The 20,627-nt window shown below is 54.9% G+C and overlaps 1 protein-coding gene across 6 annotated transcripts; it reads right to left on the bottom strand.

Moving 5' to 3' along the window:
• Window positions 1-930: 930 nt before the first annotated feature.
• Window positions 931-18,974, bottom strand: NATD1 (N-acetyltransferase domain containing 1). 6 transcript variants are annotated; one of them, XM_049874787.1, is made up of 4 exons: window positions 18,716-18,974; window positions 9,173-9,291; window positions 3,638-3,799; window positions 931-2,579 (listed from the first exon to the last, which is right to left on the bottom strand). In XM_049874787.1, exons 1-4 carry the CDS (start codon window positions 18,819-18,821, stop codon window positions 2,553-2,555), a joined length of 414 nt encoding a protein of 137 aa, XP_049730744.1. In that variant the 5' UTR covers window positions 18,822-18,974; the 3' UTR covers window positions 931-2,552. The 6 variants fall into 6 exon arrangements, 4 of the variants coding, with proteins under 4 accessions (XP_049730744.1, XP_049730747.1, XP_049730746.1 ...); XM_049874790.1 differs by lacking the exon at window positions 3,638-3,799 and adding an exon at window positions 6,896-6,960 and having other exon boundaries at window positions 18,716-18,972; XR_007516215.1 differs by lacking the exon at window positions 3,638-3,799 and adding an exon at window positions 6,728-6,960 and having other exon boundaries at window positions 932-2,579; window positions 18,716-18,970.
• Between the last annotated feature and the right edge of the window lie 1,653 nt (window positions 18,975-20,627).

Below are 20,627 nucleotides of genomic sequence, written 5' to 3'. Positions count from 1 at the left end.
AAATGGTAAAGCCATTGTGGAAAACAATGTAGTGGTTCCTCAAAAAACTAAAAATAGAACTACCACATGACCCAGCAAGTCTACTCTTAGGTATATGCCCAAAAGACTTGAAAGCAGACACTCAGAGACATGTATACCAATGTCCATTGCAGCACTATTCACAATAGCCAAAGGGTGGAGACAACCTAAATGCCCATCAACAGACAAATGGATAAACAAAATGTGGTACATACATACATACTGTGGAATTCTCAGCTGGCAGTAGAAATGAAATCTTCACACATGCTACAGTATGGATGGAGCTGGAAGACATTATGCTGAGCAAAATCAGCTCACAAAAGGACATATATTATATGACCTCACATACATAAAAAGGCAAGAAAAGGCAAACGTATAGAGACCAAAGTTTATTGGTGGTTACCAGGGATGGAAAGGAGGGTGACGGGGAGGGCTAATGGTGATGGGAAAATTGCATTGATTAAGGGTAAGGTTGCCAGCTGATTATTATAATTGCTGTCAATAAGTTGTACACCTGTAAAAAGTTGATTGGCAAAAGTCATGTCATAGATAGTATACAATAGTGACCCCCCTCCCCAAAAAGTAACAGCTGGGGTTTTTTTTGTGGAGGCTGTTTAAAAACCAGAAAAACAAACCCGTTGCCGTCAAGTCGATTCTGACTTATAGCAACCGTACAGGACAGAGTGGAACTGCCCCCGTAGGGTTTCCAAGGAGCAGCTGGTAGATTCAAACTGCTGACCTTTTGACTAGCAGCCAAGCTCTTAACCACTGCGTCACCATGTACAACCAAATGCTTCATGCGATTTGGTTCCTTGGTTTGGAGTTTAAGGTCATGGTTTCATGGGATATCCCAATTAGTTGTTTTTTTTTTTTTTTTAATAATATGTCGTGCATCTGTTCTACTTCCTAGTTCATTGCATAGTGCCTGGGGTCTTAAAAGCTGGCAAGCGAGCATCCAAGGCACAATAATTGGCCTCTATTCACCTGGTGCAACAGAAGGAGAGTCAGGGATAGGAGGAGCAAATGGAATGTGTGGCTAATTGGCTCCATGAACAACTACCTCCTTTGCCATGAGACCAGAAGAACTGGCTGGTGCTCAGCGACCATTACTGAACATTTTGATCAAAGATTCTGTAGAAGAATTCTGATCAAAAGGGGGAAAATGCAGAACAGAGTTTCAAATTCTCATGGACTCTAGACTTTCTGGAGCCATGGAGGGTAGACGAACCCCTGAAACTGTTGTCCTGAGATTATCTTTAATCCTTAAACCAAAAATATCCCCTGAAGTCATCTTAAAACCCAACAATAGTTTCGAAAAAACCCAATATAGTTTAGCGTAATAGTAAAAAAGGTCTGCCTTAACCATATGCTCTTTTTAAAACTGTATGCAATCAAGTTGACAACAGCAACTTGAAAGATTAGACAGTAACCTTAGGAGGCAGAGAGTTTATATTAATGAAGGAAGAACAACTCAGAAAAGGAGGGCGAGAATGGTTGTACAACTCAAATGTAATCAATGTCACTGAACTGTACATGTTGGAACTTGAATTGGTGTGTTTTGCTGTGTATATTCTCAACAAGAACAAAATTTAGAGAAAAAATCTCTCTCCACACACACACACACACACACACACACACACGTGTACACACATACACACATCCTGTTGGTTGTTTCTGTGGAGAATCCTGAGTTACAGTAACCAATCCCCTGTATTAAATTCCCTCTGTTTGAAATACTGAGTATGTTTTCCTGACTACACTAATAGTGATCTTGGCAGCAGAAATGACCTCCCAGGAAATAGTCCCTGAAACCTGGAAATCCAGATTATCTGACTGATCTGATTGAGCTGGAGCACAGTAATGACCTCATTGCCCAGGAAAAACGGTGCCCTGCAAGTTCACAGCAAAGTTCAATAGCAAATTATTACTTAAAAGATCACCGGGTGGGGTGAAGTGCCTCTTGCAGGCGAAGCTTGGGAGACCAGTGGTTTCTGCACTTGATTGTTGTAACGCCATTGGTAACTAGAGGCTCTGGGGTTGGGCTGGCTGCTCCTGCCAGCGCTAGAGAAGAGAAAGAAAGTGTAACTCGGGGCTTTAAACTCAGATGAAGGCATGAAGACAAAACCAGAGAGCATATTTGAGAGCCAGAAAAAGAATCTTTTTAATATCTTGCAGCCATAAGATTGATAAAACTGATAACATAGGTTTGACCCTGCAGGTTGCAGTTACAAATTGAATTCACAGCCTCGCCGGATCTCTTATGTGAAAGTTAGGATGCTGATTGGAAGGACTTGGACCCTGAGAATAGCAGAGGGGACATATGGACAGACTTGAAAATCAGACTCATGAACTGGGGAGGGAAGTGTGTGAGTATAGAGAGTCGGGTGCACTGTAAATATTCCTGCTTATGATCCCAGCTTTTAATCTTCTCCACGCAAGCCAGCCACTCTTGATTATCTATGGGCGGTGTAACTTGAAACGGAGCCCTACTGCAGTCTTCCAAACGAGCAGGGAGGTTGTTGATTTTTATCTGTTTATTCCTCTCGAAGGCCACCTGTTACCTACAGTGGACATATAACCTCACATCATCACACAAAGAGAGGATATGGGCTGGGTTTGAATTCTGGTTCTACCTCCTTCTAAGTTGACAGACCTCAGGCTATTCTCTGGCCTCAGTCTCCTGGTCTGTAAAACAGGCCTAACCACGTTATCTCATGGAATTACTGTGGGGAGGAAGATGGGTAAGATCGTGAAGGGGCCCGCGATTGTACTGCCCATCTCTTCCCCATTTGTCTGGGCATGTACCCCCTGAGTAGAAGCCCTGGTGGCACAGTGGTTAACAGCTTGGCTGTTAACTAAAAGGTCAGCAGTTCAAATCCACCAGCTGCTCCTTGGAAACCCTATGGGGCGGATCTACTCTGTTCTATAGGGTTGCAGTGAGTTGGAACAGACTCAACAGCAACGGGTTTTTTTTTTTAATCCCGAGTGGAAGCTCTACGAGGGAAAAATTTCAACTCAGGTGTCATTGCCCTCCTGGGGCAGCCCAAGCAGATTAGTGGCCCCAGCATGGTGCTTAACTCAGTCCTGCCCTGTGTGTTTGGAGGTCTGCCACTGCGCACATTTTGGACGCATTTGCCAGCACATTCTAACACGAGCCAGAGCCCTCCTCACGCCACTGAGCCAGGAGTCCCAACTTAAGAACTTTTGAGGGTGGACAGGAATATAAGTCCCACAAAGCAGCCATGAAGGGGAAGGGGGAGCCGCCTCCTAGGAGCACGACTGTACCCTTCTCTCAGGAGACTGGGTGGCACTGGAGACCATGGTGTGGGGGCCCGCCAGATGGGAAGGAAGGGATGCGGATGGGGCATGGATACCAACATCATCCTCCTTGGGGATCAGGGTCCTGACTCCACTGCCTCCTTGCCCTGAGACCTTAGCCAGGCCCTGTTGCTCTTAGGGCTGTGCTCTCCTTATCTGGAAAATAGGTCTATTTCTACCACTCCGGGTTGTGCTGATGATTAACTACCATGGAACTGACACCCCAGGGACAGAAGAATGGGAAACACCTTCTGACCCCGCCTTCTCCCTTCCTTTCCTACACCCCGGTGGGCTATTTTACCTCTCTGTTCCTCGGTTTCCCCCTCGGTAAAAGTGGGGCCAATCTCAGGGTTGATGAGAGGATGAGGATGGCAGCCCCTCCCTCTCTCAGGAGCAGCAGTGCCAAGCTGGGCAGACAAGGCCACACCTTGTTGACATATACTTCATCTAGGATGTCCATGAGCTAAAAAGTAATAAAAGGGAACAGGTCCAGAGACCAGCCGTGGCCCAGTATCATCTATAACAGGTCCTGAGTCAGAAAGGCACATGAGTGACCACCTATTGTGACCAGGCAAAAAGAGAAACCTACAGATCACAGTTTGGCAAGAGAGAGGATGGCTGAGAATGGCTGCAGAGCAGAGAGCTTGGCCTGGGACCCTCTGCCCCACCAGCATCCCTCTGCCCCTAGACACTCGGCATGACCCCACAGGACCTGCCTTCTGCAGGTGAGGTCAGGACACACAAGATGCAGGGATGGAGGACAATGGGGTCAGCACCAATGAGGGTGGGCTGGGGGCTCCAAGGCAGGGTCTGCATGGACACAGCACCCCTGACCGGGGAGACACAGCTACTGATGCCAACACAGGCTATGCTGGAGACATGGCTTGCCAGCAGGGGAGGCAGCCCCTGAACCGGGCCTGGAGGCTGCTCCAGCCCAGCTCCCAGTTCAAATACTAAGTGTGTCGTGTGTGTGCCCAGTTGGGCATGGTGAACTATCTCCTGGTAGAACACGGTGAAGAATCCAAGGGTCAGGCTGGAACCCATTCCCCACTGGCGCCCCCAGGTTCCTCTGCTCCCCAGTGCCTGCCCTTGCCCTCTGGGCCTCCCTTACGGATCTGTGGGCTGCCCTGGAGAGGCCGTGTGGGCTTCCTAGTGTTGATGCCCCCAGCAGGCCACATTGGGGGGACGCGGGACGAGCGTGAGCTCACTGACCTTCTGAGGGGAGACATCTTCATGGCAGAATCTGTCCTGGATCCTGGGAAGGATGTGTGCATGGAGAGGGGTCCCAGAGAAGGACCAGAAGGGGGCCCAGGCCCAGCTGCCTGTGACAGCAAGGGAGGGAGAAGACCCAGACCTGGGCTGGCTGTGGGTCCACTCCTGCTTCAGCCCTCCTTTCCCTAAATGGTGCCGGGAATGGGACCCCTCAACCTTGGAGGGGACACAGGCACTGAACCCACTTCTTCTAACTAATTCTTCCTGGAGGCCGGGCATCTCTGCTCACTCCTCTCGGTGCTAGGTTCAGGTAGGGGCTTCCAAGGAGGGTGATGGGAAGGGGAAGGGCCTGACCCTTAGCCCCCTCCAGGGATTCCTGAAGGCCTAGCAGGAGAGTCTGTCACAGGGCACAGGGCTCTCCAGGGACCCACTTAGGCAAGCAGGCCACAGTGTCCCTGCAGCGGGTGGCAAGGCACTGTGCACAGTGCAGGGTGGTGGCCCCTCTGAGCGCAGTGCAGGGAAGGAGAGGAGGGAGCCTCACTACCAAAGTTGTGGGGAGGAGGGGAGGTCAGACAGAGGGAGAAGTCACCATGGAACCTGCGTTGGCACTAAGGAGGGTGGAATGGTGGGGGGCTCCTGGTTCTACCCCTGCTGCACCATCGAGTTGTGGCCTGGTGGGGGGCATCCCCCAGGGACTAACCACAGACCGACATCTCAGCACACAAGGGACTCAGGCTCCAGGGTCCTTCTCCAGTTCTACAGGGGAGCAGGAATGGATCTGATGGTCATGGAGAGTGAGGGATGGGAGGTCAGGACCCTGAACCAGAGGGGTGCCTGCTGCCCCCAAAAGGAATCCCACAGAAAGGCCAAGTGTGCTCCAGTGGTCGGCCAGGCTGCACACAGGGGCCGATCCGGGGTGGGACCCTGGACTCACAGGCACCAGGATGTGCCCCACCACAGTGCCCCCGGCAGATGTCTGGCAGCAGCAAGGGGAATCCCTCGGCAGACACGTGACTGCCTCTTGTGTGGCGGGGCATGTATTTGAAAATGGTTTGTCTCCCTCACTCCCAGCTCTGAAACATCCTAAGGAAGCCCACCCATGTGGCTGCAAAGGTCAGTGACTAGCAAGTGGGCATCCCTGCCAAGAGGGCCTGTAGCCACTCTGGCTACACCCAGATGGTAGCCCTGGGGCTTGGCTCCTGGCATAAGAGGGACAACTGGGGGGGAGTGCAGGGGAAGCAGGGCGTGGGGACTGGAGGCCTTGGCTTCCTGCAGAGCTGACAGACAAAAGAAGGGAACGGGGCACTGAGGGGAGGGCAGCATCCACCTGCTCCCTGCCCTCGGCCCCGTGGCCGGAGGCATCACCACTCTTAAGATCCTGTGCATATGTACATGTGTATGCGTGTGCGTGTGTACATGTGTGCATGTGTATGCATGTGCATATGTATGTGTATATGTGTGCGCATCGTGTGCCTCAGGTGAGTGTGCACAGTTGGGCCTAGGCCAGCGCTCAGTCACCCCTTCTCTCTCTCAGGCAGGCCATCGCTTGCCCTTGGCCCCGCCCCCACACCAGGGCAGAAAAGTAGAAGAAAGAGAAGGTGTTGCCCTGGTGGCAGCCAAGGCTTGGCACTACCACCCCTGGCAGTTGGCACACAAGATTTCTTATTGCTCCTCTGGCCTCAGGGAACACTCTCCTCATCTGCAGAAGGGAGGTGGCAGCAGGGGTCCCAAATCAGCTTTCCTGCTGATGACAGGATCTGCCCCTTGCCCCTCTGGAAAGCCCAGAGCAGGGACCAGCAGGTGGGACCCCCAGACTGCTGCAGATACGTCCCTGTTCATGCACTATCCTGGCCCCAGGTCCTCACCTGCTTGCCCATCACAGGCATGAGCAGGCTGGAGCAGCCTCCTGAGGAGCTGCTGGTCTCTGCAGAGCACGTGCTGCTGGGGCTGCTGCTGCCCGGCCTCCCCCTTCTGCACAGCAACCAGCTCCCCAGCCACCGGCACCCTCTGCCAGCCCTTCTCTTGGGAAGGGAGGGCATGGGGGTTGTGAGGACCAGCCCAGGAGGGGATGAGGACGGAGGCAGGAAGAATGTCCTCTTCCCACCATCCTGGGCCTCCTTCAAAAACAAAGGGACGCTGCCAGGGGTCTGGAGATGGGGCCACAGAGAGGTGTCCTTACAAAAATAACTGAGTCTGGTCCCGGCAGGGCCGAGGTTTCCTGAGAGCACACAGATGGCCGGGCAAAGGCCGAATGAAAAGGTCCAGAACAGAGCACTCCCGCCTGGGGGGCCGGGGTTACGGTTGCACACGCTCCAGGTACTGCGGCAGGGGGTTCTCCTTGACATACTTCTGGATGTACCAGCACGTGAGATGGGCCTTCAGGTCCTCCTCCACCACAAAGTCCAGCGCAGCCTGGGAGCCGGTGGAGAGGAAAGAGCATCAGTGCTGTCGAGCTGAGCCCAGAGTGCAGTGCACGGCCATTCGGGCTGCCACACACCTACTGACTGAAAGGGGGTTGCCACTCTGTCCCTGCTCTGTCTGCCCCAGCCCTTGGAACTGCCCACAGGACCCTGGCCAAACCCTTGAGGAGGTCTTGGACATGTGAACACCATTATTTCCCAGTTTAGTTGGGGAAACTGAGGCACAGAGCAGTTTGGCAAGCTGCCCAAGACCACACAGCCAGAAAGAAGGTGAGCCAGGATTGTCAACTCAGGATTGCTGAGAGACCATGTGCGGAGGGGACGTGGTTGTGGGTAAAGCATATGTCTTTGGGAGGGCAGCACGGAAGGCCCACAGCAGCCATTAGAGGGACCAGAGCCAGACCAGCGCTCCTTTCTGCTCTACAGCCCCCACCCCAGCTTCTGTGCTTCCCAGCACGCCCTACCCTCCCCTAGTCTCAGGGCCTTGGCACCAACAGGCCCCTCTTCTTTTTCAACCCATCCTTCAACTCCTGCTCCTTTGATGCCACTTCCTAGAAGCCTCCAGGGGTCGCCTAAAGGCTTCCATAGCCCTCTAGGGCTTCCCTGTACCCCACAAGATCACATTGTGGCAGCCTTCCAAAGTCAATGTCTGTGGTGGGATGGCGTTGGTGGGGGGCGGGGAGGGGCATTTATGCACTTTGGTCTGTGGCTATCGTCCTTTTGTCCACTTCTCTACAACAAGCTCATGAGCCCTAAGAGCGAGGGATAAATCTGAGTTGTCTTCACCTCCCTCGCCTTGCCTTGCCTTGCCTTGCTTTGCAGGATGCCTTGTACTCTGTATACGTCTTAATATTTGCTGAAATGCAGTGGAGGCGGCCTGGGTGGGGCCAGCAGGTGGCCTCCACTGAGCACCTACCATGTGCTGGTGGTGGCCCCGCTACCCATCTCATGCCTTAGCCAGTCTCTCCAGTTCTACAGCCTCCAAGGCCTGCCCTCCTCCATCTCCTGGTCACAGGCTTTATCAGCCAGACCACTGGCCGCTACCCTAGCCTCACCAACCTATCTCCCCATTTTGCAGATAAAGAAAGCAAAGCCCTGAGGGCACCTGTTGGAGGTCCAGCACTGGGCTGGGCTGGGGTCCAAGGGGGCATGCCCTTATCCCCTAGGGGGGGCCACTGGGCAGGGGGCCAAGCAGGCTCCCTGGGTGAGGGAGGCAGGTGCCTGCCCAGGCTCCCTCGACCTCCCCATTCTGCCCAGGGCATGAACCCTCCGTGAGCCTCAGTTTCCAAATCTGCGACGTGGGGTAGTCCCTGCAGACATAGCTCACAGAATTGTCAGTACAGAGGGAGAGAGGACAGATGCCACTTGGAGAGAACATTTCTGCCCTAGATAGGCAAAGGCTCCATGAGCCCAGCCCGCCCTGGCCGGCACCCAAATAAACAAGGGCAGGAAAGGAGGCCTCATTCCCCTGGGAGTGGGAGAGAGCAGGCAGAGAAAGAACCCTTGGGCAACCCATACATGGAACCTATTGTAGCAGCTCCATCAGGGAAGTTAAAACCTTTCTTTGCTCTTCATTAGCCCCAAACCTACTCCCCAGTAGCCCTTGTTGAAGTGCTTTGGGGAATGAGCTGCCCTGGGGGGCTAGGAGGGGGACAAGCTGGTGAACTGTTCATTCAGCTCACTCACGCGATCACTCAGGAATTTACTGAGAACCTACTATATGCCAGGCGCAGGGGCGGCGAGGGTGGAGAGAGGACGTCAGGCATCTGTGAAACACTTGACACACAGGTGATGAGGCCACACATTAGTGGCCACCACAGGGCAGGGCAGGAGGCAGAGGTTCCAGCTGCAAAGGAGCAGTCACAGCCGGCTGGCCCTTGCCCTGTGCCTGGGGGTGGCTGGGAGGGCAGCACCTCCTAGCTGGCAGAGCGGCTGCCCCAGCCCGGGAGAAGCTGAGAAGGTGACACTGACTGACAAACGCCCATCCCAAGCTGAGATGTGGACACTTGAGTCTGGGCTATGGCCAAGACCCAGGCTAGATCTGGTCAGCACCACCTCACCTCCAGCTCTGCCCCTGAACCCCCACTAGTCACCCTCCCTTGCATCCTGCCCTCATGCTGCCTCTCCCCTCCCCCTACGCAGCCCTGGGTGCTGCCCCCCAACTTTTCCCACCCTGCACCACCCCCACCCCCAGGCTGCCCTACCTTGGCGAGGTGCTTGGCGATGCCTCGCCCACGGTAGGCATCAGGGACTTCCGTGTGCTGTAGGTCCACGGTCCGCTTGCCAACGTACTCATAGAGCAGGACAGCCCTGTCGTGACACCCTGAGAGCAGAGGAAACAGGGTGAGGCATGGAGATTCCAGGGGCACAGGAACCCGGGGAGGCAGGCAGGGCTCGGCAGGTCAGCCTGGGCTCAGACCCTACACAGGCCCAGCTGACCCGATTCCTGGCCTCTGTGGACTCAGCAGTGGAAGCTAGGGGTGGAAGTTGAGAGGGACTGGCATTTGGAGCCAGGCTGTTGGAGATGAGTCCTCAGTAACCTTGGGCCATTCATGCAATCTCCCTGCGTCTCAGCAGGTGTATAATTTATAACATCGAGCACAGATATAATTTATAGCATTTCTTAAAGGGCTATTTGGAGGATTAAATGAGTTCATCTCTGTAACATGCTTAGAATGGTAGTTGTTGTCAGCTGCTATGGAGTTGGCCCCGACTCGTGGCGACCCCATACACAATGGGACAAAATGCGGCCTGGTCCTGCACCATCCTCATGATAGGTTGCAGATCAGATCATTGTGATCCATAGGGTTTTCACTGGCTGATTTTCAGGAGTAGATTGCCAGGCCTTTCTTCCTAGTCTGTCTTAGTCTGGAAGCTCCACTGAAACCTGTTCAGCATCACAGCAACATGCAAGCCTCCACTGACAGACGGGTGGTGGCTGCCCACGAGGTGCACTAGCTAGGAATTGAACCGGGGTTCCCACACAGGAGGAAAGAATTATTGGTACCTTTTTTTAGAAAGTACCAAAGAAGCCCTGGGGGTGCAACAGTTAAGCGTTCTACTGTAACCAAAAGGTTGGTGGTAACCCACCAGCAGCTCCACAGGAGAAAAGACCAGGTGATCTGCTTCTGTAAAGACTACTGCCTAGAAAACCGTACGGGGCAGCTCTACTCTGTAACCTGGGGTCACTATGAATCAAAAATCGACTTGACGGCACCCAACAACAACAGATCAGACCAGCACCATGGAAGCCTTCCTTATCATCATTGGTATTAGCATCCCAAGGCCCCTCCACCCCTTCCACGGCCCAGCTCTCTGAGTCCCTACCTGAGCCCCCTCCAGAAGGTCCCAGGGCCCAGTGCTGGACACACAGTAGGGCTGGACAAACCCTCAACTACACCAGAGCACAAAAAGACAAGAGAGCCAGGGCCAGGAAAGACATGAGGACCACTGTCGGGCCCTGGCAGAGATGCAGTCAGCGGGCTGCGGTCCCCTGGACACCGGTGTTCACACCTCCCGGGTCTGCGTGGGCAGAGAGGCCTGTGATGGGGGCTTACTGGCCCATCCCCCAGACTCCTCCTGTTGAAAAGGAACTGGTTTGTTCAACCACAGTTTTTGTTCCTCATTCAATCAACCAGTTATCTAACAAGCTCTAAGCGTTGTTTGTGATTCTGGGAATACAGCAGGGAACAAGCCAGACAAGACCCCTGCCTTCGTGAAGCTGACGTCCTAGAAGTGGAGACGGACAGTAACCAAGAGAAGCCAAGGACTGTGTAGCACATCAGGGGTGAGGAGTGCTACAGAGAAAAGCACGCAGGGAGGGGCTGTGGTGAGTGCTGGGCAGGAGAAGCCTCATGAGAAAGGGGTTTGGGGACGGAGACCTAAAGGAGGAGAGGGAGTCAGTCACGGGATAACTGAGGGGACAGTGTTCTAGGCAGAGGCAACAGCCAGTGCAAAGGCTCTGAGGCAGGGGTGTGCCTGGTATGTTTGGGGAACAGCAAGGAAGCCCGGTGGCTGAAGTGGAGTGAGTCAGGGTGTGGTGAGATGAGTTTCTTTATGTGACCTTTTGCCTTTGTTCTGTGAAGAGAGTAAAAGAAAACCGCTTGGGAGATTTTCCCCTGGGCCCTGAGGAGCTGTTACAGTTGCCCTCGCCCTTTGGAGAAGCTTCTAACTTTTGCCCAGGGAAGAAGCCAGTTCCTGCCAGCAGAAAATATCAGTTACTATGCAAATATATGGAGTGAGGGGACTGGCCAGTTTAGTCCAGAGAGGGGGACTGGTCAGTTATTACGCAAATAGGGTGCACAAAATCCACCCAATAGGATTGGCCCACTTGCCTATATAAACACCCATTCCACAGGGGTTGAGGGGGACCTCACTGTCATCAAGAAGAGGCTGGAGCGGAGCACATCCTTAGGACCTGGGGTACCTACGCTGAGAATCTCCTAGACCCAGGAGACAAGAAAGCTGTAACACTGGAGCGGCAGTAGCGGAACCAGGAGACTGGAGCGAGACAACATGGTAGGCTTCCTGGCCCACTGAGTGAAGTGGCTACAGTGGGCTTACCAACCCACAGAGCAAGAAAGCCTAGCGCCTTCAGCAAGAGGCTTGCTGGCACAGTGGGGTGCCTCCAAGCACTTGTCAGGGGAACTAAAAGAGCTGTAACACTTGCCTGAGCAGGGAGGGGCCAAGAGAAGGACTGTCCTGAGGGGGCCGAGGGAGCCTGTCCTCATGAGGATGAGAGGAGTCCTATCCTCAGGAAGCCAAGGGGAGCCTGTCCTGAAGGGGCCAAGGGGAGTCGTGTCCTCAGGGGGCCGAGGGGAGCCTGTCCTGAAGGGGACAAGGGGAGTCGTATTCTTGGGGGGCGAGGGGAGCCTGTCCCCAGGGGGCTGGGAGGAGCCTGTTCTCAGGGGGCTATAGAGGAGCCTGTCCTGAAGGGGACAAGGGGAGTCCTATTCTCAGAGGGCTGGGGGGAGCCTGTCCTCGGGGGGCCTAGAGGAGGCCTGCACAGGAGGGGGAAGGGGAGGGGAGAGAGTGACTGTCCTGCACTAAAGAAGGAAGGGATGTGCTCTTCACTTTGGGGGAGCATTCCAGACCTTGCCCCTGTGCTTCCTGACATTGATCCCGTTCCAGTTACTCAATTAATCCTGATCCATGTTACCTCCCTAATAAACCATATAACTGAGTACGGTCTGTGTGCTATGTGTGGCCACTGCAATACATTACTGAACTCAGCAGAGAAGTTCTCTAGAGAGTGCTGCTGGGAGGATGGCTAGTGTCAGAATTGGTAAAAAGTTCGGAGAGAGGAGGTGTGTCTGATCTCCACCTCCTAAGAATCAGCTTTGGGCTGATGCTGATTCTTATTCTCCCTGAAGTCAGACAAGGTCCAGCGCTATTGCTATGGTGTTACAGAGGAGGAGGGGACAGGGCTGTTTGGCCAAGGAGAGCCAGGGGAGGCCCCTCCAAAGAGAATGCCTCTGAGCTGTGCACATGAACAGGAAGCAGCAGAGGGAAGGGTTGGGGATACATAGCAGAGGGCAGGGTTGGGGATACATAGCAGAGGGCACAGCCTGTGCAAAGGCCCTGAGGTTGGAACACACAATTCACTGGCTCTAAAAGACATGTCAATGTCACATGTCTAATTCGTAAAAGTAACTTGCTTTTCCTGTGTTTTAAAGTTAAAGCACCACAGATAATCCAGTCTTCGATGCAGCCTGGGCTCCCAGCCTATGCTAGGTGTCACGGCGGTAAGAGCCACCAGCTGAGATATACAGTGACCCACCCAGGGTCCCACGGCAAGTCAGACACTGGAACAGAGTCCAACCCCAGTTACACAGCTTTCTGGTCCAGGTTGTTTCTGTTGACTCTCCCTAAAGCTCCAGGATGGAGGCTGCCATTCACCTCCCCACCCCTAGATGGGGAAACTGAGATGCAAAGGAGGGGCACTGACCCATCTGAAGTCAAAGGCCAAGTCTACGCTCCAGGTCCTGAGCCAAGTTCATCCCTTCTGCTCCATAACTCGCACTCTGGCCTCCAGGCCTTTGCCTGAGCCAGCCCTTCTGCCTGCAGTGCCCTGCCCCCCTTTTTGGCCAGGCAGGGTTCCTATTTGCCCCCAGGCCCAGCTGAGGGTAGCCCCCAGCCCCTGGCATGTCCTCACATGGCCCGTCTGCAGCATCACATGCCTGTGCCCACTGCCCTGGCTGTGCTGCCTGGTGCTGGGCTCTCGGATCTCAGTTACTGCCACCTGTCAGGGTTAATTCAGCTCACCCAGGACAGGCAAGCTAAGAGCAGGAGGTTATTTCAGGGCTGACCTGGTCACCGAGGGAGCTGCCCACCTCTCCTGGCCACTCAGTTATCCAGAAGCTCATCGAGTTTCAGGTGCTGGGGTGAAGCAGCGAACAAAACTGACAAAAAGCCCTTCCTCGGGGAGGTCCCACTTCAGCGGGGAGATAGACAGGTAAGGTGATATTAGAGGGGACAAGGGCCAAGTCAATGCAATAGAGCAGGGAAGGGCACGGGAAGAGGTGCAACTTTAAGAGGGTGGACAGAGGCCTCTCTTGGGCAAAGATCTGAAAGAGGTGAGGAACCAAAAGGCTATCTGGGGGAAGGGCATTCTCAGTAGAGGGAACAGCAAGTGCAAAGCCCTGACGTAGCCTTCCGAGGACAAGGTGGTTGGACCCGAGTGTGTGAGGGGCTGAGGAGGAAACCAAGTCAGAGGGTCAGGGGCTGGGTCAGGCAGGGCTTTGCAAGACTGTCACTGAAAAGGTTTCAAATTTCATTCCATCATCCACCTCTGCAAAGCAGGGCCTCAAACCCCAGCACATTTGCTTGTGTTCCTCTGTTCGTTCAGGCATTCATTCATTTACCCCACAATTAATATTCCTGGAGTGCCCATTGGGCTGTCATGGACTCTCTGCCTCCCTGCCGACCCCTGGGGGTCCCATGCGCTTGGTTACTGTGAATGCCTGGCCCAGAGCAGACAGACGTGAAACATCTGTTGCACAAACACACGCTCGTCCCTCTCTGTCCAGCACACGCTGCGGGACGGGGGGGGGGGCACGGGTCAAGGCAGGCTTCTGGCCATGCCCCGCCTGGCATGGCCTGCTCTCTCAGGCCCAGGACTCCCAGGAGGCAACAGGACCAGCCGGCTGTAGCGAACGCCAGGCCCACGCCAGGCCCAGGCCCAGCTCTCTCCACACGCTCATAGCTCAATCTGCACGATAACCCCACCGGGAGACTGAGGCTCAGAGAAGCCAGGTCATACAGCTTGGAGGTGGTGGGTGACAGGGCTGAGCTCAGCGAGGAGGGTTTGTGGCCGGAAGAGGACCAGAGGGCATCCGGGGTCACAAGGGCAAGTGTGGGGCTGCTCGTGAGAGAAAGATGCACCCCACTGGGTGGGGGGCACCTGATACTTAATTGCCAACCTTGTGCCTCTGGCCTGTGCCTGGGACTTCACTGCTGGAGGGCCCTCACGGGTCATCAGCAATAGTCGCTCATGCCTGCTGCACAGCTTACAAGGCACTTTCCCTCCTCATGGCCAATGCCAAACTCCTGCAGACCCCTGAAAATAGCCAACCTCAGGGGCTCAAGCCCAAACCTTGGACTGTCCTTGTCTTCTTCCTCTCTCACACCTACCAGCAGGGCTGTGGCCACAAATCTGAGCACGGCCAGCTAAACAGCTACCACCTACTCTGGTTGCCTGCCTCACGGGTGCCACAGCCGCCTCAGGGCCTCCCTTCTTCTGAGCCTCCCCCCAGGTCCCCGAGAGACAGGTCCTATGAAAGCAGGCATCAGACCCCAGCCTCTGCACCTACTTTGGGCCTTTGTTCCAGCCCCATTGGCCTCTTGCTGCTTCTCTGCCCCCAAGAAGGATCAGCTCATTATCTGAGGGGAGCCCAAATGTCACCTCCTTCCCCAGAAAGGTCCCCACCCCCTGCCCCAGGTGGCTGCCATCCCTCGAGAGCAGATACAGGCAGCCTCACTGTTAGCCACTCTGGCGCCCTGGGCAGAGGGTGGCTGGGCCTGTGGGTACTGTTATCTTGGCTCTAGGTGCAAGGGCAAGGCCACCTGGGCGCACCCTGGCTCCAGTGCCAGGCCCTTATCTGGGGGAAGCAGTACTTGTAGCCCGGGGAGTGATGACGGCAGGTACCAAATGAACTGGCTTAAGGCTGACAGGCCCTGTGTCTGAGTCCTTGCTCTGCCAGCTGGCCTCTGGGGTCCAAGGGTCTCATCTATCCTTGAGACAGTCACGACAACCATCTCCCTCCTGGGGCCCTGAGAATCAGATCCAGATCTCAGAATGGGGGGCCCTTCCCTAGGTCTCCCCAGACCAAGGCCCTCCACTCTCCCCAGCCCCAGGCAGATTGAACCTTGGATAAACAGGCACCAGGAAATGACCAGGAAGGCAGTCACAGAGAAGGCAAAAGCAGGCTGGTTCAGAAAAGGTTCTGCTCCACCAGTCACCCAAGGAAGGTTGCAGACCAAAATGCTCATTGTTCAGATGAGAAAACTAAGGCAGAGCTAAAGCCAAAACCCAGGTCCCTGTTTCACCTCTTCCTGTAGGAAGTGGGGCACACACCCTGGCTGAGGAGGACAAGGCAGGTCAAGGAGGAGCTGCTCGGGGGTGGAGGCCTCTCCCGACTTCCTCCAGCCTCCAGATAATGAGGCCCTCAGATGGAGCCCTAGGGGCTAGATTCTGGCTTAGCTACTACCTGGCTCTGTGACTCAATTTCCTCATCTCTAAAATGGTGATAACACAAGCTAGTGTTTAAGAGACTGGATGTGGGGACCAGACAAGCCTGAGCTCCTTCTCTGAGGCCCTGTGTCAGCAAATTCCTTGAACATCTGTCCAGAACTCAGTCATTTCTCCCTACCCCCACTCTCACTGCCCTGCTGTGTCCGGTTTCCAAGGCCCTTGCACCTCCCCTGCTTGCCCCACTACTTCTCTAATCTCCTCTTCTGCCACCCTCCTCTCTCACCCCTCCACTTCAGCCCCTCGGCCTCCCTGCTTCTCTGAACGCACACCAGACGCCACAGGGCCTTTGCTCCTGCTGCTCTCTGCAGCGGCTCCCTTCTTGCCTCCTTCACGCCTGTACTAAAAGGCCACCTTCCCAAGGGGCCTTCCTGGATACCTGATTCTAAGTAGCAACCCCTTCCTCAACACTCTCTCCCAGTCGGGCTTTGCCTGTCTTGAGCATGGCTGGGTCCCCGGCACCTAGAAAGCGCTTCATGTGCAGCAGGTGCCCAGTAAGTATCTGGGGTGAATCCCAGGCTTCCACCTTTGAGGTGTAAGAGCTGGGCAAGCCACTTCACCGCTTTTTGCCTCATTTTACCCATTTGTAAAATGGGAGGATCAGCTTTCCCTCACCCTGCCCAGCAACGCATGAGAATACGTAAGTGATTCCAAGTATACTAGCCCTGAAAAACAGCATGTACTTAATAAACACACCTCTAACACCTGGAACCAGAGCTTGCTGGAAGCTCCTCAGCCTAACTCTGGCTGAGGTGGACCTGGGCACACATCTGCCCTGCCAACCTGGAGCCCAGGGAGCCTGGCCGTGAAGCCTTGGCACTCACATCTCTCTGCAGGCATACGGCAATGAGTTGCCAGCCTCAAGGACTTGTCTGGCAGCTGCCCAGCTAAGGGCATGGCGGGGGGTGATCAGACCATAGGTGGGCCCATCCCAGTGGGTAGGCCCCTCCCCTACCCCTAGAGACTCACTCAGACCCAGCCTGGCCTGGTTGCCCTGGAGAAGGCCCAAGTGGGCACACAGACCCTGCCCAGGGGACCTGGAAGGTAGCTGCCAGCTCCACTTCCACTTCATCCCTTGCCTCTCTACCCAGAGCTGATGTTTGTAGGTAGCCACCAGAGGCTGGACCTGGGACAGGGGAAGCTAAGATGAGGCTAGCATGCCTGGCCAGGTGGTGGTCATCTCTGGTGAGCTGTGCTTTGGCTGGACCTACTTGGAAGAGAAAGGAAAAAAACCCTCAGTGTTTCCTTTTTCGTTCTGCCTCTTGAGGCCCCAAACAAACCTCAGAAAGGAGGCTGACATGCCACACAGCTTCAGCCCATCAACGAGGCAGTGTATTAAGTATCCTGGAAGGCCAGGCTGGGGCTGGCATCCACAGCAACAGAGAACTTGCTCCCATTTGGAAAGAACATGTGCTGTGGGATCAGTCCAGCCAGGTCTCAATTCCAGTTCCAGCACCACGTGATGCTGAGCAAGCCACTTCCTTCTGAGCAAGCCTGTGCAGCCTGAGCCTCAGTTTACTCATCTGTAATGCTGGGTGACAATGTCACATCACAGAGATGTTGTGACAGAGCATCCATGAGGCAGTGGATGTGGCAGGGCCTGGCCTGACAACCAGCACCGCCCTATGCGGGTCTGAGAAATGCAGTGTGGGCTGGGGCAAGCCCAGCTCACAGCCAGACCTGTCCCAGCTCTGCACCATTCCACTCCACGACTCAGGAGCCTTTCCCTTGGGGGGCCCCCATCTCCTCTGAGATGGGCGCAGTGGCTTCAAGGGCCCTTCCTGCTTGACCCTCCTGCAGGAGGCCTGGCTGAGAGGGCAGAGAAGTTATCAACACAGAGGGTGGGATGGTGAGACACAGCGAGTGGGTGCTCCTCAATTTCATAATTCTATTTAGCACCTCCCCCTTCTAGGAGGAAGGGGGGTGTGGGCTAGGGAGTGGTGAGACCTTTCTCTGCAGGAAAGAGAACTCGCCCTGGCTCTGGCTTTAAAAATAATGGTCAGTCCCTGTTTGTGGCCCACTCAGAGCAATGTTCTGAAACTTTGCTCTTCTTTCTGCAGTTCGTCCTTTACAACCAGCCAACATGTATGCACTAGTGTTATTCCCATTTTAGAGATTTAGAAACTGAAGTACACAGACAGAGATCTGGCCAAAGTCTCAGAGCCATCATCTCCTAAACATCCTGTCAGGGGCAGAAGCCCCTCTTCATCAGCCCTAGGTCCACCCAGGGGACTCTCCAATCTCCTCGGTGTAGGAAAGATAAAGTTCCCAAGAACAGCAAGAAGCGATCTAACAGCTGGCAAGAGGCGGGAAGGGGCAGGTCACAGTTGACCCACTCTCCAAGATCTCAAACAGCAGCCCTCGCCGGGGGCCAAACACCCGAAAACAGTCGGGCCTGAGCAGGTGCGGGTTCCCAGAGGCTCTAAGGCAGGGGGATGGTGACAAGAGACTGCCTCTGCGCCTCCTCTTTCGACCCTGGGGACACTGCTCGCCCGGCCGGCACCTCAATCTGCTGCGCGCAGACCTGGCTGCCCCCTCGGCTCTGATGCTCCGCATAAGGCACCTCTCCCGGGAAGTCCTCTCCTCCAGCAGCGCGCGAGTCGGACGCGCCCCACCTAACCTCCAAGTGCAGCTTCCGGCACAGAAACAGCCGGTGGCGGCGCGGGACACACTGCAGCGCCTCTCCCCCAGATCGAGGGTCAGGGTCCGGGGTCCAGGGGGCGGGGATCCAGGGACCCGGGGGTCCGGCGGACCGCGGATTGAGGGTCGAGGTCCGGGCATCCGGAGGACCGGGAACCAAGGCTCGGGGTTCCGGGATCCGGGAGGCGGGGGCCGGGGAGCCGGGGACCCGGGGACCCGGGGACCCGGGGGCCGGGGTCCCGAGAGGCGGAAGCCAGGGGCCGCGAGGCGGCGGCGCGGGCGCTCCAGCTAGAGGGCAGTCTCGGCAGTGCCCGCTGGGCTGCAGACAAAAGGCGGGGGGCGGGCCGGGCCGCGTTACCGTTGAGCCGGACGGTGAACTGGCGGCGCCGGCGGTCGTGCTCCACGCGGATGGGGCAGCCTTGTTCCAGGGCGCCCGGCGGCCCCGCTGCCGTCGAGTGAGCCATCAGTGCGCGCCGGGCGCCCTCGGACCCGGGGCCGGGCGCTCGGCGCGGGGGTGAGGCGGCCTGTGGCGGAGGCGCAGAGACCTCAGGCGACGGCGCAGAAACTGACACTCGGCGGCGGCGGCGGCGGCAGCAACAACAACAAAAAAATAAAGAAAAAGAAAATCCTGGGGCCAGGAAATCAGCTGTGCGGTCACGTGCGGCGCGCGGCCAGTCAGCGAGCGGACCTCTGTTTTGATATGTTCCACCCGGCTCTTAAAGGGGCCGTGCCACCCCTCGAGGGCGCCCCGTGCGCCTCCGGGCGCCGGCAGCTCTCTCTCCTGCGCTTGGCCCACAGGAACTTTGTGGCCCCACCCGAACCCCTTCACCTGTAGTGGCATTGTAATTATCGCCACGATAGCCACCATTTATAAAGCACTTGCTGTGAGCGCAGCCATGCATAGTCAAGGCCTGGTACACAGAAAACCCTCCGTACGTACTCACTGCGTTAAAATCCTATACACCGTCCCTTTGCAGGTGAGGAAAGAGCGGCCCAGGGCAACAAAAAGACATTGAGTAATGTCAGACACAGCTGGGGCCGTGGTGCGAGTGGAACTGCGGAGCCCCCCTCATGCGCAGCTGGATCTGCTGGGGGAGATTACCCGGAGAAGCCTTGTTCGGGATGGAGTGAGATGCCACAGGCAGAAGTGCAGGAAGAGGGCTTGGAATTCCTGGGTGCACTTCACAAATGGGGAAACTGAGTCCCAAGCGGGGCGGGGACTTACTTGAGGACACACAGGACCCTCAGGCCCAGACTTCTTTTTCGAAAGGTGCCGTGACTAGCCGCCCGTAGTTCTCACGCACAGCTTCGCACTCAATCATGTGTCTGTAAACTACGTTTAATATTTTTCTAATTAAGGGTTCAGCTTGATGTTCACACATGTGATTGCCACCCCAAAAAAGATACAGACACTCTTGCGTGGTTCCCTAGGGCCCCTCATATCAGCGCTCCATCCCTTGAGTCAACAGTATCCCGACTTCTAGCATCATTGACTAATTTGTTTTTTCTAGAACTTCATATAAATGGAATCATATATATATATTTGAGTCTTTTTTTTTTTTTGCTTAACATTTTATCTGTGAGATTCATCTATGTTGTATCATGTCGTTTGCTGAATAGTATTCCATTGTGTGCATATACCACAATTTATCTGTCCATTCACCTCTTGGTGGGCATTTGGGTTGTTTTCAGTTTTTGACTATTATGCATAAATCTGCTGTGAACATTATTGAACATGCCTTTAGGCATCCACTTTGTAATAGTTCTTTTGGGTACATAACAGGAATGGATTGCCGGGTCTTAGGGTAATATATCTGAGGCATTGGTGGTTCAGTGGTAGAACTTTTGCCTTCCAGGCAAAAGTTGTTAGGTGCCATTCAGTCGCTTCTGACTCATTGCGACCCTGTACACAACAGAATGAAACACGGCCTGCTCCTGCACCGACCTCACAATCGTTATGATGATTGAGACCATTGTTGCAGCCACGGTGTCAATCCATCTCATTGAAGGCCTTCCTCTTTTTCAATACCCTTTACTTTACCAAGCTTGATGTCCTTCCCCAGGGACTGGTACCTCCTGATAATATGTCCAAAGTATGTGTATGAGACGAAGTCTTGCCATTCTTGCTTCTATGAGCATTCTGGGTGTACTTCTTCCAAGACAGATTTCTTCGCTCTTTCGGCAATTCATGGTATATTCAGTATTCTTTGCCAACACCATAATTCAAAGGTGTCAATTCTTTGGTCTTCTTTATTCATTGTCCAGCCTTC

This window comes from Elephas maximus, chromosome 2, assembly GCF_024166365.1.
Source record: "Elephas maximus indicus isolate mEleMax1 chromosome 2, mEleMax1 primary haplotype, whole genome shotgun sequence".
Lineage (NCBI taxonomy): Eukaryota > Metazoa > Chordata > Mammalia > Proboscidea > Elephantidae > Elephas > Elephas maximus.
The sequence above is the reverse complement of the archived record's forward strand: the minus strand, read 5'-3'. Positions and strand labels throughout refer to the sequence as shown.

Excerpts from the sequence above, each read along its gene's own strand:
- NATD1 (XM_049874787.1), bottom strand. The coding sequence starts at position 18,821 with ATGGCTCACTCGACGGCAGCGGGGCCGCCGGGCGCCCTGGAACAAGGC. Across the intron at positions 9,292-18,715 it reads GTTCACCGTCCGGCTCAACG|GGTGTCACGACAGGGCTGTC; the intron begins GTAACGCGGCCC and ends CTCTGCTCTCAG. Across the intron at positions 3,800-9,172 it reads TCGCCAAGCACCTCGCCAAG|CTCATGGACATCCTAGATGA; the intron begins GTAGGGCAGCCT and ends ATTACTTTTTAG.